This window comes from Podarcis erhardii (genome assembly GCF_964252035.2).
Source record: "Podarcis erhardii genome assembly, chromosome: 9".
Lineage (NCBI taxonomy): Eukaryota > Metazoa > Chordata > Lepidosauria > Squamata > Lacertidae > Podarcis > Podarcis erhardii.
Window position 1 is genome coordinate 38,439,225 of NC_138512.1, and position 15,396 is coordinate 38,454,620.

Consider the following 15,396-nt stretch of genomic DNA (forward strand, 5'->3'; position numbering starts at 1 on the left):
ATAGTATGAAAGATCCCATTCCCCAAAGACAACCTTCTCATTCTTCTGAACATAATCTCTAAAAGTAACAGTAGCCTGTCATCATCATAATCCTTAACACAATAAAGGCGGGATACTTTTGCTTACTATAGGCAGTGGCATGGTACTACTATAAATATTTGTCAAATCAATCTCAAACACACAATTTCAGCCTGACTGGAGAGGAGTTCAAGCTTTATTTTGAAAGAGTTGAACACAATTTAATCACTCCTCTACTCTAGCTAAACATTCAGGACATTGAAGTGCCAAAGAAATGAGTAACAGAATTTACTTCATAACTCACTGGATGTTTTTGTAATTATGTCATACTTCATTTTTTTTCTTTCAAACAGGGCCGCACAAGGATTACTTTAACATAAAGGGTTATAGGCACCATGCATTGAGTTGAGTTTAGTACAATAGGACAGTCCATGCAAACGTTTATCCCATGCAGAAATGAAAATGAGGAGGTGGAGGAACCAATAGCACAGCCAATGGTCTATTCCCAGTCTCCGTGTATTAAGGCATTGTAGGCACACGACCCTATGCATGAAGCATACCTTCATGATATAGGAACGCTATGCACATTTGGGGGCAAGCACATAGAATCTGGAAAGTTGTCCAGCATTTGCTTCTATATGGCATTGCTGGCATCCTTCCCTTTGCCACCCTATCATGCTGCTATTGCTCACAGCTTTCCAAGGTCTATATAGGGGGCGGCACAAGCACATTCAAAGAGGTAGAAGGTCTGCACTGGAATAAATGCAGAATCAAAAGGATTTGAGTTAGCAGTCAAAAAAGAAAACAACTCGCAACCATTTTTAAATACTGAAATGTGTTTAGAGTCAGGATGGGAGTAGCAAATCTAAGATTAGGTACCCCATCTTTGCCTTCGTATAACCATATTTTAAAATACTTTCTATTCTCAAGGCCCAGATGGTTTGCGTAATCACAGATCAAGGCTTCCGGAAACTACGCTTTATATAGGAGGAGCAACTGCGCCAGTAGAGGGCACTAGTGAAGCTGCTTACCTGTGGAGACCTGCACCAAGGAATCCTCCTCCATGGTACCACAGGTGTTGCTATGTAGGAGAAATTGGCTGGGGAATAGGAGAGTTTCATTCTCTCCCCCAGAAAAATGGCCAGCAGTTAATGGTAACTAAACTCTTCATTATTTTAGAATGCCCTCTTATGCTGGAGTAGCTGAAGAATAGCTGGCACAGGGCCCTCCAGATGTTTTGGATGGCAGCTTCCATTATCTCTGATCAGTGGCAATGCTGCTGGGGCTGGTGGGAGTTGCAGTCCACAACTGCAAGGCACCTCATTGGCTATCCCTGGAGCAGTGTCTAGAGACTTATGCTGCATAATTGTAGTGTTTTAGCTAAACAGGTTTCCTCATGACTAAATAACACAGTGATGTTTCTACACAAAAAGACCACACACAATCATTACTATGATGGGCAAAATAAATCAGCCTGGTGTGACAGTTCATCAGTATTGCTAAAGCTTAACTTGTGTGTAAAGTATATAGCATCCACCCAGCCTCACCCAGCATTAGTTCAGTGGAAGATGCTGTTGTGTAACATTAAGCATGATGTCAGGATATTGTGGGGTGGGAGCCCCCCTCTCAGTCAACCATAGACCAAGTTTGACCAGTAGGCAGGGCTGCCTTCCTGTCAGCCACCTGGTGTCACATTGACACCAGGCTACCAATTTTCCTACGTCGAAATCAAATTGTGCCAGCAAAAGCATAACACTTTGCAAGCAATGGCGACCACCAAGGTATCCTGAATCCCTGGCCTACCTGGCAGCAAGTCAGTATATCAAGTCACAAATCCGGGATCAATCCATGTGCCCAAAGTCCCATAGAGATCCTGGAGTATCCAAGCTAACAACCAACAACATGGGCAGATGCAACACTTCAGCTCTGCTTCCCCCTTTTGTACTTTGCATGCTGATTACAGCATCTGGGCTTGATGAGGCATGTGACCCCCACCTGTTCCTAACCTACTCCAGCTGAGGCATCACAGACCTCCTCCCAGAGCTAGCAAGCCGTACCTGGCCAGCTAGTGAGCTGAGCTGTGGGCCCTTGCCTGCCTCAGACTCCCTGCCTGCTGCTGCTCCCTACGCCTCAGAGTCTGTGTTCATGGAGAGTGAACACATGTTCTGGCTCTGGGGATGAGTCCTGCTGCTCTGGTTCCTGTGCAATGACCCCCAACCCCTCGCCATGCTCCATCACCCTGTGAGTATTTCCTTTGCCATCCCCTGCTTGCTCTGGTGTGTCCCAGTCCTGGCTACACCCCTCGCCGGGGATCCTCTTCCTTCTCCCTGTTGTCTTGCCAATTCATGACACAAGGCCGCTTGAAAAGCCACTTTTGGCCCAACCACGTCTTTACCTCCCCATTATCTGACATCAGATATGGCATTGGGTATACGGCAGGATAGCCTGGTTTTCCTGAAATGGCCTCGCAAACCAAATCGGAAGGTCAGGCAGGTCAAGTTATGCACGTGGGCTGGAGGTTCCCCTTTGCCAGGATATACAACAGGGAGCAAACACTTTTAAAAATGTAGGCTGCAATCATACAACCATTTACCTGGGAGCAACTCAATGAGGCTTACTTCCAAGTAGACATGTATATTGCACAGTCAGCCCATATCAGCTGAAAGTATAGCTGAAATGCATAAATTTAAAACTAGACAGAATTTCAGAATTCCAATTCCCTATGGTGGATTTCAACCCTTTTCAAAATCTAGTTTTGCTTTCTTTTTCTTTTTAATGAATAATAACAATGAAAAATAATAATAACACCCTCAGAATTAGGAAAATATCGTTTGAAGTTTGCAAGAAACTTCTGGAAGAAATAGCATTGAAAATGTTTCTATGCCAAATGTTTCTATGCCAAATGCTGTCCTATCCTGAAGGCTTTTTAGGGTTTATTCCCTCAGCCTAATGCTGCAACAGCATAATTACTGCAGGATGGCAAGAAAACTTGGCATAGCCATCACCGAATGTGTTAGGACATTGTAAAAAAATGGAATGGGTAGGGTAGGTGGACTCTGTTACTGAACCAGCAATCTGATACATGCTTGTTAATCTAGATAATATCTAGAAATTATCTAGCAGACATGTACTATTCCTGACAATTTCCACTGTATTGAGTAGTACTGGACACAATCCTCAAAAAAATGATAAGCTTAGAAGCATGCCCTTAAGATACAATGGCTACTCTTTGATAATTCAAATAAGAGAATTAATTTCATGGTTGACTGTCTCAAACATAGGAAGCTGCCTTAACTCCAAATCAGAAAGTTGGTCCATCCAGCTAAGTATTGTCTACACTGGCTGGCAGCAGTACTCTAGGGTTTCAGGTATGGGATAGAACCTGCATGCCAAGCAGGACAGTGCTATATAGGGCTGTGAGACAGACAGATAGATAGATGATAGATGATAGATAGATAGATAGATAGATAGATAGATAGATAGATAGATAGATAGATTATAGATAGATGATAGATAGATGTCATGCTATCTTTTCAACCAAATTCTTCTTCCAGTTTTGAAGCTACTAGCAGAAAAAATTAAAGAAATGCCTAAGAGATTATAACTGTATTTTTGGACTTAAAATTGATGAGAATTTGATGGCATCATCATGGTTTTAAAAGGGAGAGAGAGAGATTGTGAATTAAATTGTAGATTGTTTTTATTCAATGATCCATATTTTGTCATAATTCTTGCATAGCTCTGTAATGCCCTGTTCCTCATAACTCAAGATAAAAAAAACCACTGATCACTTCTATGTGAATTTCACATGGGTCAACATTGTTAAAGAAGGATGCAGCTTAGAGACTGGGAACCTGTGGTTCAGCAGATGTGGCTGTACTCCAAAACCAGTCAATCCCAGACAACATGGCCATTAGGGATGATGGGAGTCCAACAGCCTATGGAGGACCATAAGTTGCCCACTCCTGGTTTAAGCATAACAGCCAAAGCCATGACACAATATCAATATCAGAAATGGCAGGATAGGAGGTGTATAACCCTCCCAATATTACCGAACTACAAATCCCATCATCCCTAGCATGCTTGCTGAGGCTGGTGGGATTTGGAGTTCCACAACATCTGGAGGGCCACAGGTTCCTGGTCTATAGCCCTACAAAAAGGGCAGGGTTTATGGCCCTTTATCTCACACCCTGGGAATCCTGTGTACCACAGGTGCCCATGGCATACTCTGCAACTAGAATCACTATATTGATCCCCAGTGATATGTATACAATATATGTACTCAGGTAGATTTGTTTTGCTTTTGATTACTGTGTAACGTATCTGCAAATATCAGAATATGGAAAGTGCCCCCCTCCCATAGACAAAATGGCTTACTAGAGTGTAAACATGCATTGTAAGCATAATAATTTGTTTCTTTTTGACAGCATGAACGATTTCCTCCAGCCGAAGAGTTTGAAATAGTGGCTCGATACAGAAATCCCAGGTAGGGTTATTTGAAGGCTGCTGTGGGGTTGTTTTTTTTTAATTGATCTATAAACAATTTCTTTTTACTCTCCTGTACGGACTAACCTACCGTAGAAGTGATGGGCAAGATATGAGTAGTACTGTCCATATTATTTACTTTGAACGGAATGGCTTTAATAATTACATCTTGTTATGACTCAATGATGCTAAGTGGCCTTCCAATATGGTGACAATATCTGCAAGTAGGAAGGGCTTTACAATTAATGTTATGCTGAGCAGCTTAAATTACAGTTGACTAGAAAGAATTCAGCAAATACTGCCCACATGAAACACTCTGTGTATATTAACCAGATGAGAACAGAGATACTTGCCTTCTCGGTTTTCCAGTTTGGCTGCCCACTGTCAAGGCTTAAATATGTTCATGTGCTCAGCTGTGTTGCAGGGGAGAGGAAGGAGACAGATGCCAAGTGCCATTTATTTTGGTGCCAAAACAAGGCCAAGATCATCACCAGCAACCATAGTCCTTTCCTATGGAGAAATTAAATATTGCTCAAAGCTCCATCTCAAATCACCTGGGGGGAAAATGAATCCTTTTCTCATAAAACCAAGTAGTCAACACTCTGATCCGGTGCCTCCACCCCTCTTTCCCAACTCATTTGAAGTTAAGCAATTACCTGACTACCCTAAACTCCGAAGGACATGTATAAGTTCCATACTTGTTTATGCTTTAATTCCTCCTGGAATAGCAGTCAGTCATAAACACACACATACACATAACCAAATACATTTTCATATCTGAAGCAGGATGGCAAATATATTAATATTATTCACAATGAGACTATGCACCAGCTCTGGCTGCAATAGTGTGAAGTTCATAAATCCTACTAAAGTGGAAGCAAAATTGTCTGTCGCACATTCCTCCTTCCTTGAGTACTGACTGAGTTCCAGGGCCTGTACTGCAGCAAATCTGCAGGTTGCATTTAGAACGACAACTTCTTACTTGCTTTGCTAAACTGCCAAGCATATTCTGGGTATATTAGAACATGCATACAATTGCTTCTGATACAAGATGACAGTAGCTCAGAAAGATTCCATGAGTGAGAAGATTCCTCAGTGGAAGCAGGCATACCGCTGGGAGAACAACATGAGTCCTGACTGTGTGTCATACTTGCAAGCTTTGCTGGCTGCTGTTACTACACCAATTCGTTTGCATCTCCAGCAGTGGAAATTGCTGAAACAAATAAGAATCAGCACTCTAATTGCGCGCGCACACACCCTTTCTTCTTTCATCATGCACATTTCCTCCCTAGATGGATCAGATAATAGCCAGTACCTGAGTTCAGACACCCTCCTGCCAATAATTTTGGATGGCATAGGAGTATGTGCATGCCTCTCTCCTCTGTCATATACCTAAGGTAATGGGGGTTCTTTATGTGGGTTGGGGTGATAGCTCAGAGCTGGTGTGGTGTAGTAGTTAGAGTGTCATAACAGGGAAAGTCGGATAAGTACTCTTCCTGTGACTCACTCCTTGTTGTGTCTGGGCTGTATAGTCTCATCTTAAAATCTTGGCTATATGTAACAGCAGCATCTCTGTGATTTTTTTTTTAAACTTAATATGATCCGTGTATGGTTCTGTTATTGTTTGCATGGTTATGTTTGTACAAATGTTGATCATAAATCAATTTAAAATTTTTTTTTTAAGTGTGTCAGTCAAGGACCTAGGAGACCAGGCTTCAAATCCCCACTCAGTTATGAAGTCTCAGTGGGCCAGACTCTGTCTCTCAGTGTAACCTACCTACCTACCAGGGTTGCTCTGAGGATAAAAGGAGGAAATCCATGCATGCCACTTTGAGTTCCTTGGAGGAATGGTCAGATATTTTAAAAAATGTAACAGGCAAACATGTTGCATACAGGAGACCCCAAGGTTCTTTTTTCTGCAGCTAAAGTTAAAGGGCTTTTAGGTAGCTGGGGTGGATACAGAAAGGCTTCTGCTAGAGATGTTGGACAGCACATCAAACCAGACAATGCTGGTTAAAATGGAACAAGGTCCTGACTTCGCGAAAGGCGCCTTCATGTTTGTGATTCTTTCTTTTCCAAGAAATAAAAATTAGGAGACAAGGGTTCACGAACTGGGACACTGCACCGACTGCCTACTTGACAGGATGTGGGAGAGGGGAAGAGGCACCTGTTTTACCACCTCACAGATTGGAATAGAGGCAAAAACTTAGGAGCTCAGTTAAGTCCATGGCTAGTCTTAATACTAAAAGTCACAGTGGATTTAAAAGGTAGCTACAGAGATGCATACAATCAGTGAATGGAATGCTTCCCAGATTGAGATTCTGGCTTGGTACATAGTTTAAGATCCTGGCTAGTAAATTGACATTAAATCACAGTTGTCCATTTTGGGCATACTGGGGAAATGCAACTTAGGATAACTGGGATTGACACACCATTGAGGAAGGGAGTAGGTGAGTGAAACTCATTCCCCAATTCTAAGCTATGGTTTAATTAGCTGGGAAGCATACGTATGAGCAGAGCCAATGTTAATTAAATTAATATCTCAAAACAGAGCACAATCCTTTAGAAAAATAATGATGTTTATGCCAACAGCACAAAGCACTGATAACCATTTTCAGTGAAATGCTACTGAAGACACTTAGTCCTCAGTTCTATAATAAGCTGTGGGAAACATTTCTGGATGATCATATTCCCAGAAAATTAGCCTCCTCTATCATATACCCAACTTAAATGTGAGCAACAGCCTGCCTAGTTATTCTAAAATGTTTGGTATTGCAATGTATATGTATTTTAAAAGATAATGTAGTGGTACTGAGTTGACAATTGCTATTTTTACATTAGCACAGCAGACATGGATCTTACACCTTTCCCCAGAGCTCCTAAAGCATTTGTTGCTTGCACTATGCTTTTGGCATTCACTATGAGGGAATTCCTATGCTCTCTTCAGACTGAAACCATGAAAACCAGCACTTCCTTTTTGAGGTTCAACTTCCTCAGAAAGCAACTAGTGACCATAACAGAGCATTAAAAACAAAACAAAAAAAAAACAGCAAGTGAAAATACATATGCAGTAGTGGATTTCTGTGGAATGTTCCAGGGTACTGTGGAGCGTTCTGTGACTTTTCCAATAGAGTCACAGTAGTGATTCCTGTCTGGGACCCTCTTCGTATCTTGTTCCTCCTGATGTGTTTAATTGTGGGTTGCCTGTACCAAATGTTCATGCTCTGAGCCATGTTTTACCCATGACTTGGTGATCTGAGGGAAGAGGGGTGTAGCAATGCTCACCAAGTGCCAGAGACCAATGGCCAGCACCTAAAGTATAAAACTGCCATGTGATAAATGTTTGTAAAATTTGTCTGCACAGTGGTACCTCGGAAGTTGAATGGAATCCATTCTGGAAGTCCGTTTGACTTCCAAAATGTTTGGAAACCAAGGCACGGCTTTCGATTGGCTGCAGGAAGCTCCTGCGGCCAATCAGAAGCTGCAGAAACACCGTCTGACATTTGGCTTCCAAATAATGTTTGCAAACTGGACCACTCACTTCTGGGTTTGTGGTGTTCGGGAGCCAAAGCGGGCAAGTACCAAGGCGTGTGACAACCAAGGTACCACTGTATATGGGTAGTTGACTTTTTCAAGGCAGACCTCTGGTTCATCTAGTTCCGTATTAACAACACAGTCTTGCAGCAGCACTCCAGGGTGTCAGCCAAGAGTCTTTCCCTCATCTTTTAACTGGTGATACTGGTGTCTGAACCTGAGACGTTTTGCAAGCAAAGCGTGTGTTGTGTCACTGAACTCTAGCCCCTCCCATGCAGGTATGGGCTCATGCTCATCATTTTCTCCTCAGTTTTTACACACATTGCTCAGCTGGACTGGAATCCTATTTCCGGCTCTTCTCCCACCAAAACCACAGTGTGTACATTTAAGGTCATATGTCATTCCCGAGCTTCTGGAAACTAAAGCTCATCAAGCCATGATGGGAAATGAAAGGCACATGCCTTTATCAAAACTAAGCATTCCTGTTGAAACACACAAGAGGAATACGTAGAGCGCGGGTGGTGACACACTTTTGCCCTTTTGAAAATAGCACACACCAGAAAGGAATGTAATCTGAACCAGTAGTTAAACTAGCACAGATGTTACTGGTAACATGTTAAATATATTATTACTACTACTATATTATTTCTGATCAAATGTGAAATTTAGTCCACTTCTGGATTCCCCACAAGACATAATATTTTCCTAGTTGGATTAGGTAAATTACGGAACTGAAGTCAAGTTCTGAATGTTTTTCAGCTGGCAACATGACTATTTTTGTTACAGTCCTCACAGAGAGAGAACTCCACAACAGTTTCTCACACCCATATAGTATTTGTTCATATTTCAATTGACATATCTTATGACTGACTTCTCAGTTTGTGTTTCAGTTCTTGTTAGCTCCACCCTTGGGCTGCTGTTACACTTTACTTTCTTTTTTTGCAGTTTCTACCATCCCTTTATTGTTTTTGTTAGGGAATACTTTGTGTATTCCACAGAGTGAGCAAGTCAGGTGGGTGGGATGGGATTTCCCTTTCCAAGTAATTCATGTTAAGGACAAAAGATATCAGCTGTTTGTTTTTACTTCCCATTGAGTTTGCCAATTCATCTTTTCAAAACAAAGAAGCTTTTTTTTCAAACTATAATATGTATACATCTCTTATAACTACTGTTCCTTTGTGTAACCTGAGTGCAAGTACACATGCAGTTTCTGTGTTTGCAGAGGTTGTTCTACAAGGTTGGGAGAAAAGGCTATATTCAGACCACGGGGTTTTGATGCCACTTTGCACTTCATGAATTACCAAGAGTTCTCAATTTGTCTAGATTTGGTTTCTGAACTTGGGTCACATCCCACACTTAAAGCACAGGGGCTCCCCACACCCAAGAATCATGGAAACATTAGTTTACCCCTCACAGAGATACAGCACCCTTAACAAACTACAGTTCCCAGGATTTTTGGGGAGGAAGCTACTTGTTTGGATGTGTACCTTGTTTGCATGTGGCAGGATAAGAGTCAGTGCAAGAGTCTCTATAACCATATTAGAATTCTTCTCATGCATTCACCCTCTTTTCTGTAGGGAACAGCAGGTTTAAGGGAGGGTATGGGGCTGCATGGGCTGGCTCAGCCTCCAGACACTGAAATGCACAAGTGGGCAGCATGGGCAAAGCCAGGATTTTTGTAAGGCAGAGCAGGCTTTTGTTAGGGTAGGGGAGCATAACCTTGGTTAGGTAAAGATAAAGGGACCCCTGACCATTAGGTCCAGTCGTGGCCAACTCTTGGTTTGCGTGCTCATCTCGCTTTATCAGCTGAGGGAGCCGGCGTACAACTTCTGGGTCATGTGCCAGCATGACTAAGCAGCTTCTGGCGAACCAGAGCAACACATGGAAATGCCGTTTACCTTCCCGCTGGAGCGGTACCTATTTATCTACTTGCACTTTGATGTGCTTTTGAACTGCTAGGTTGGCAGGAGCAGGGACCGAGCAACAGGAGCTCACCCCGTCGTGGGGATTCGAACCGCCGACCATTTGATCAGCAAGTCCTAGGCTCTGTTGTTTAACCCACACCGCCACCCGCGTCCTTAACCTTGGTTAGTTAAGTATTTTTATGGATTTTTAAAAATTGATTTAGGGGGGCAGCTGCCCGCCTCCTTGGCTATGCCCATGGTGGGCAGTTTGAGAAACGGCTCTCCACAAAACTGATGCACACAGGTAGAACTCCTCCACTGGAGGGCAGGGATCCTGACTGGTCCAGAGTCTTTCCCTGTCTAGAGAGCCCTTTTCCATGTTGTCTGAATGTGTGGAAGGCATGGCCATGACAGACACCAGCAGTGCAGGTGGGGCTAGCCTGTGCAATCTCATGGCCTCTCCTATCGTGTGTGTGCGTGCATGCATGCACGCACACACACACACGCCATGTAAGCCTTATCTGAGTGAAGAGGGAAATGCTCTATTTACAACAGGTGGAGTATGTGAAAGTAGCACTTCCTGACATTACTGGGCTGAAGATTCTCTGCTTCAAATTCTAACAGCATGTAGATGAGATAAACATGTGTTGCACTGCGTTTACTGTGGCCATGCTGCCCTGTTGGCAGAGTAGGTTCCATCTCCTCCAGCTTTGATCAGACAGAAGTCACTAACATTTTAAAAATGCTATGAAAAAAGGCAGATAAACCAGAGGAGAGCTAAGAATAACTGACATTTCTCTTATCCATTTTTGTTTCTTTTCAAGAACTAGATCTCTCTCTCTCTCTCTCTCTCTCTCTCTCTCACACACACACACACACACACACACTTTGTAGTTGTGCATGTCTTCATTTGCATAGGCACACTGCAAATGAGGGAATTACCATTTGTAATAAATGCTGTATTATTTTTTCCAGTACTTTTAATGTTTTGCCTGTCCACTTCTGGCATGGTACTGATCACCAGATCAGGAATGACCACAGAGCCCGTTCAAGTGAAAATACACAAATGCACTGAGCAAAGATCCCAAACAGTGATACCTTGTGTTACAAACGCTTCAGTTACGCACACTTTAGGTTACAAACTCCACTAACCCGAGAGTAGTACCTTGGGTTGAGAACTTTACCTCAGGATGAGAATGGAAATCGTGTAGTGGCGGTGCAGTGGCAGCCAGAGGTCCCATTAGCGAAAGCACACCTCTAGTTAAGAACAGTTTCAGGTTAAGAACGGACCTCTGGAATGAATTAAGTTCGTAACCCGAGGTACCACTGTACCTACACTTCACAACCTTATGTTAACAGTATGGGACTATTTTAAACTTTCCTGCTTCCTGGGCAGTTCAAAGTGAATTAAATTGCAGTGCTGTTTTTAGAACCATGCTTACATCTTCACTATTAAATAATTGGGGTTTACTATTGCCAACAGGCTATAAAGCAGGCTGAGGAACTGAATCCAATAGGCTGGATCCTTAATTCCTCCATCCCAGCAGTTCCATTTTGACAAAGTGGGCAGCCCTGCCCTCCTTCCAAGGTTAAAATCAGCAGGTACAGCAAACCACTTTGAAACTCATCTGCAGGCGCAGTTTGGATTGATTTATCTCCTCTGCACATACTGTCTGCTTGAGACCCCACAACCTGAAGGCAGACCTCTTCCATAGAAGTCTACTAGGCAATAAGAGAGGGGGGCTTTTCAGCAATGCCCCCCACCTGAGGAATGCTCTTCCCAAGGAGGCCTGCTTGGTGTCCACTATACACACTTTTTTGTGCCACCTTTTATTCCAGGCTTTATAGTAACTGTCAGCATTTTAAACCATGGGTAAGCAAACTAAGGCCTGGGGGCTGGATCCAGCCCAATCGCCTTCTAAATCCAGCTTGCAGGCGGTCCAGGAATCAGCGTGTTTTTACATGAGTAGAATGTGTGCTTTTATTTAAAATGCATCTCTGTGTTATTTGTGGGGCATAGGAATTTGTTCATTCCCCCCTCCCCCCAAAAATATAGTCTGGGCCCCCACAAGGTCTGAGGGACAGTGGACCGGCCCCCTGCTGAAAAGGTTTGCTGACCCCTGTAATTTAAACCATCTTAGAATCTTTTAACAACCATTATTTTAATATTGTTCACTGGGATTGTTTTATCTGAGGAGGATTTTTATTTACGCATGTGTCTATGCTTGCAAGATGGATTCTGTTGTTAATTGTTGACTTGTGTAGTTTAGTCATGTTTTAGATTTGGTACAGTACTTGTTATATTGTATGCTATTTATTGGTTTTAAACTGTAAGTCACTTACAGGCTTTTCTCCATGGGCAACCCAAATTTAGTAAATAGCAACAGTTCATTATATATATATTAATATGGCAGATGGTATTCATGAGCTATGCATGCAATTAAGCAAATCTTTAAAGAGAATTGATTGCAGCAATTTATTTATTAAATTTATATCCCACCATCCCTCCCAAAGGATCCAATGGCAAAATGTTGAAGTAGTGTTTTGTTTTGTTTTGTTTTGTTTTGTTTTTAAAAAGAAATTCTTCTAACACCTGCAAGTCTTTGAGTTCTTAAACTGCGCTGTGACATATTGAGACTGACTGGGTGGAGAAATTTGTTGTTTTGCTTCCTGCATGTATGGATAACCAGATGGATGAGGGTTGGGTGTTGTTGTTAGGCTGTTGTTTTTTGGCATTCTGCTAAACAGAGTGGCATGTGATGTGTTACTCCATCTTTCAATGTGTGAGCTTGTCATCCACATTAATTCATTATTGTAAAATTGCTATCAGAATGTGTTACTGCATTTCATGTTTTGAACAGCTTAAGAAGAGGCAATGAGACAAATAGAACGTTCTGTTTTCCTTCTGCAAATGGGCTGAATAGTACACGTAGTACACTCCCATTTAGAAGCACATTTAGGGCCAGATTTGTACCTTCCCTTTCATCACTCACTGAGATTGAAATCTTGCACATAGGCTTCTTTACTACAGACAGACTTCAAAGTGTGGGCAGTGCCCAATGCTGAAGATGGGATTCCACACCTGACCAATCACATGAAGTTGGTGGTGGTTTGCACTTAAATCAGGATTGAAAACCAGGATCACACTGCAGTATGCAATCCTGGTTTGAGCAGAACCATGGCTTCTGCTAACCACGATCAGAAGCGTTCGATCTCAAAATGAGCAAACACAAAAGCCTGAAGTTCATGCTTGCTTGGAATGCCAAAAAAAAAAACATGGTTTGGTTTACATCTGAATAGCTCCAGGGAGTAACAGTATTTCAGGGTCAAATGACACGTGGTACTGAATAGGTGGCATTAAAAGGAAAACTGCAAATAGAAGCAAGAGCTGAGAGCATGACAAGGGGTGGGGCATAATACTTTCCCGCACATCTCAGACCTACCAGCTACATCCACGTGCTATTGTATGTTTCATGGTGTAAGGGAGCTTAAATTTATCATGGGAGGAAAGCTTTGATGGGCAATTTTTCAGTAGGACTGCAGTGGGCAAAGGAGGACTAATCCCCACTTCTCATACACCACGGTCCTGATCACGCTCCTGTGGCCATAGTAAAATTAATAGCTGTAGTTTAACAAACAAATAGTGTGCCCTTCTTCCCTTCAACATTGTTTCCATTTCATGGAATACCTACACAGGTAAGTGCTTTTCAAAGGCCTTTGTCGCCTTTCATGTTCCCAAAAGCCGCCAAAAGAGCAAAGCTGCTCTAAAGTTACACAAGATGGCAATTAATTGTCACAGACTACATTGCTAACAGCATTGATGTAATTAAGGTAAAACAGAAAAGAAGTACGGTGTTTGTTAACAATAAAAAACAGCTGCCTTTGCTACTTCCGTAACACTGGCAGAACTTTTTGTTTCATTTTGTAACACACACACACACACACACACACACACACACACACACACACACACACTTTCCTACAGCACTATAAAAGGCTACAAAACAGGCAGGAAATTGAAACATTCAGAGGAATGTCCTCAGAAAATATGATTACTGTGAATATGTTAACACAGCCACTTAATATAGGCCTATCTAAAAAGGTTTTTTTGCCATAATTACTATTTACCTCCCTTTGCATGTGCATTATGGAGATATCCCAACTCCACCAGTGGCAAGGACAGTACAGGAATGTCTCCATGCTGCATTTATTAGTCATGTAAACACAGAGTAGTTATTTTCAGTTTCCCCTGGCAGAACAAGCCACCTGGAGTTTATAGGAATCATTAATGCTGTTAGTAGAACATCAGTAGTAATTAAAGTCCTTTCCAAGCAGGACTTAGCAATAAAGTTTTGGTTTTTTTATTTTTATCTCCCAACCCTTTGTAATGCCAGAACCAGATAATGAAATATGCAAGCGTAACAGCTGTGATTATCTACTTCTATTGCAGCGAGTTAAGGAGCAGTAATGAAGAAAAATGAAAAGCAGTTGCCAGTCCATTAACTTCTCTGACCATGACAGGATTTTTACCTAGGAGTCCCTGGTGCAGAGGCCTTATTTCCCCCACCCAACCCCCAACCCTTTTGGGAAGCTGCTTTGAAGAGGAAAATAGGATTTGCTTAGGTTGCATTACCTCAGAGTAATTTGAAGCCCAGCTGGAATCCGTAAGTAGCAATCAGCATTGTGCCTGTGACATCACCATGGCACTGAGACATCCCTTCTCTGCAAACAACCGCCCACCCCAGTCTAGGGCAGCGTAAATGTCATTTGTCAGCGTAGGAAGTCATTAACACAGACACACGCCACAAAAGTGCAACCTTAGCTTTTGCAGATGATCCGCACCTGAGTGCAAGGTCGGGCTTCTCAGATGCAAAGAAAAATAAAATGCATACACAGAATGCCAATCCCCACCCCTAATAAGTCCCATTAAACATCTCGTTAAATGATAAATAACTTTAGTCAGCATCATACTGGGGCATGGTGTGCTCTCCCTTCATTCCCCTCCTTCAGAAGTAGGACGAAGATTAGCTGCAGGAGATAAATGTCTTCAATATACACCCCACTTATACATGGCTTATTTTTAATACCTAACAAGCCTCGGAAAGCTATAAGTCCCCCAAACCTTCGCTAGTATTTTGCTTTGAAGATTCACCAGTTGGATTTAAGGCAAATGAGAGTCAGTTTCTACAGCCACCAATAATTATTTCTTACCATGTCCTGAGGGGTTATTACCTCATGCTCTTTCCTACATGTAATGTTCACCAGGGCTGGCCCAAGACGTTTTGGCACCTGAGGAGAACCACAAAATGACATTTCCTCCCCTTAGCAGGGAAGAAAGGGTGAGTGAAGAGCAATATCAGGAATGGGAAGGAACAAAGATCTACACCAGGAACAAGGGTGGGAACAAGAGACCAGTAGCGCTTCCTATTTGCTAAGAGGCCGCTGTGGCAGCATC

At 42.4% G+C, this 15,396-nt stretch overlaps 1 protein-coding gene and 1 long non-coding RNA gene across 5 annotated transcripts in view; one reads left to right on the forward strand and one right to left on the reverse strand.

Annotated features, from left to right (window-relative positions):
- The window catches only part of LOC309349500, a 41,997-nt gene extending 26,729 nt beyond the window's left edge, over nt 1-15,268 (reverse strand). Inside the window, exons 1-2 of the long non-coding RNA XR_014159977.1 lie at nt 15,174-15,268; nt 4,857-5,013 (exon numbers count right to left, since the gene is read on the reverse strand). This is a non-coding gene — a long non-coding RNA (uncharacterized lncRNA). The remainder of the gene's footprint in view (nt 1-4,856; nt 5,014-15,173) is intronic.
- SPMIP2 (sperm microtubule inner protein 2) overlaps nt 1-15,396 on the forward strand; it is a 36,983-nt gene that overhangs the window by 3,823 nt on the left and 17,764 nt on the right. For all 4 annotated transcript variants that reach the window (XM_081875500.1, XM_081875499.1, XM_081875501.1 and 1 more), the window contains exons 2-3: nt 949-1,172; nt 4,446-4,504. In XM_081875500.1, coding sequence (XP_081731626.1) covers nt 949-1,172; nt 4,446-4,504 — 283 coding nt within the window. The remainder of the gene's footprint in view (nt 1-948; nt 1,173-4,445; nt 4,505-15,396) is intronic.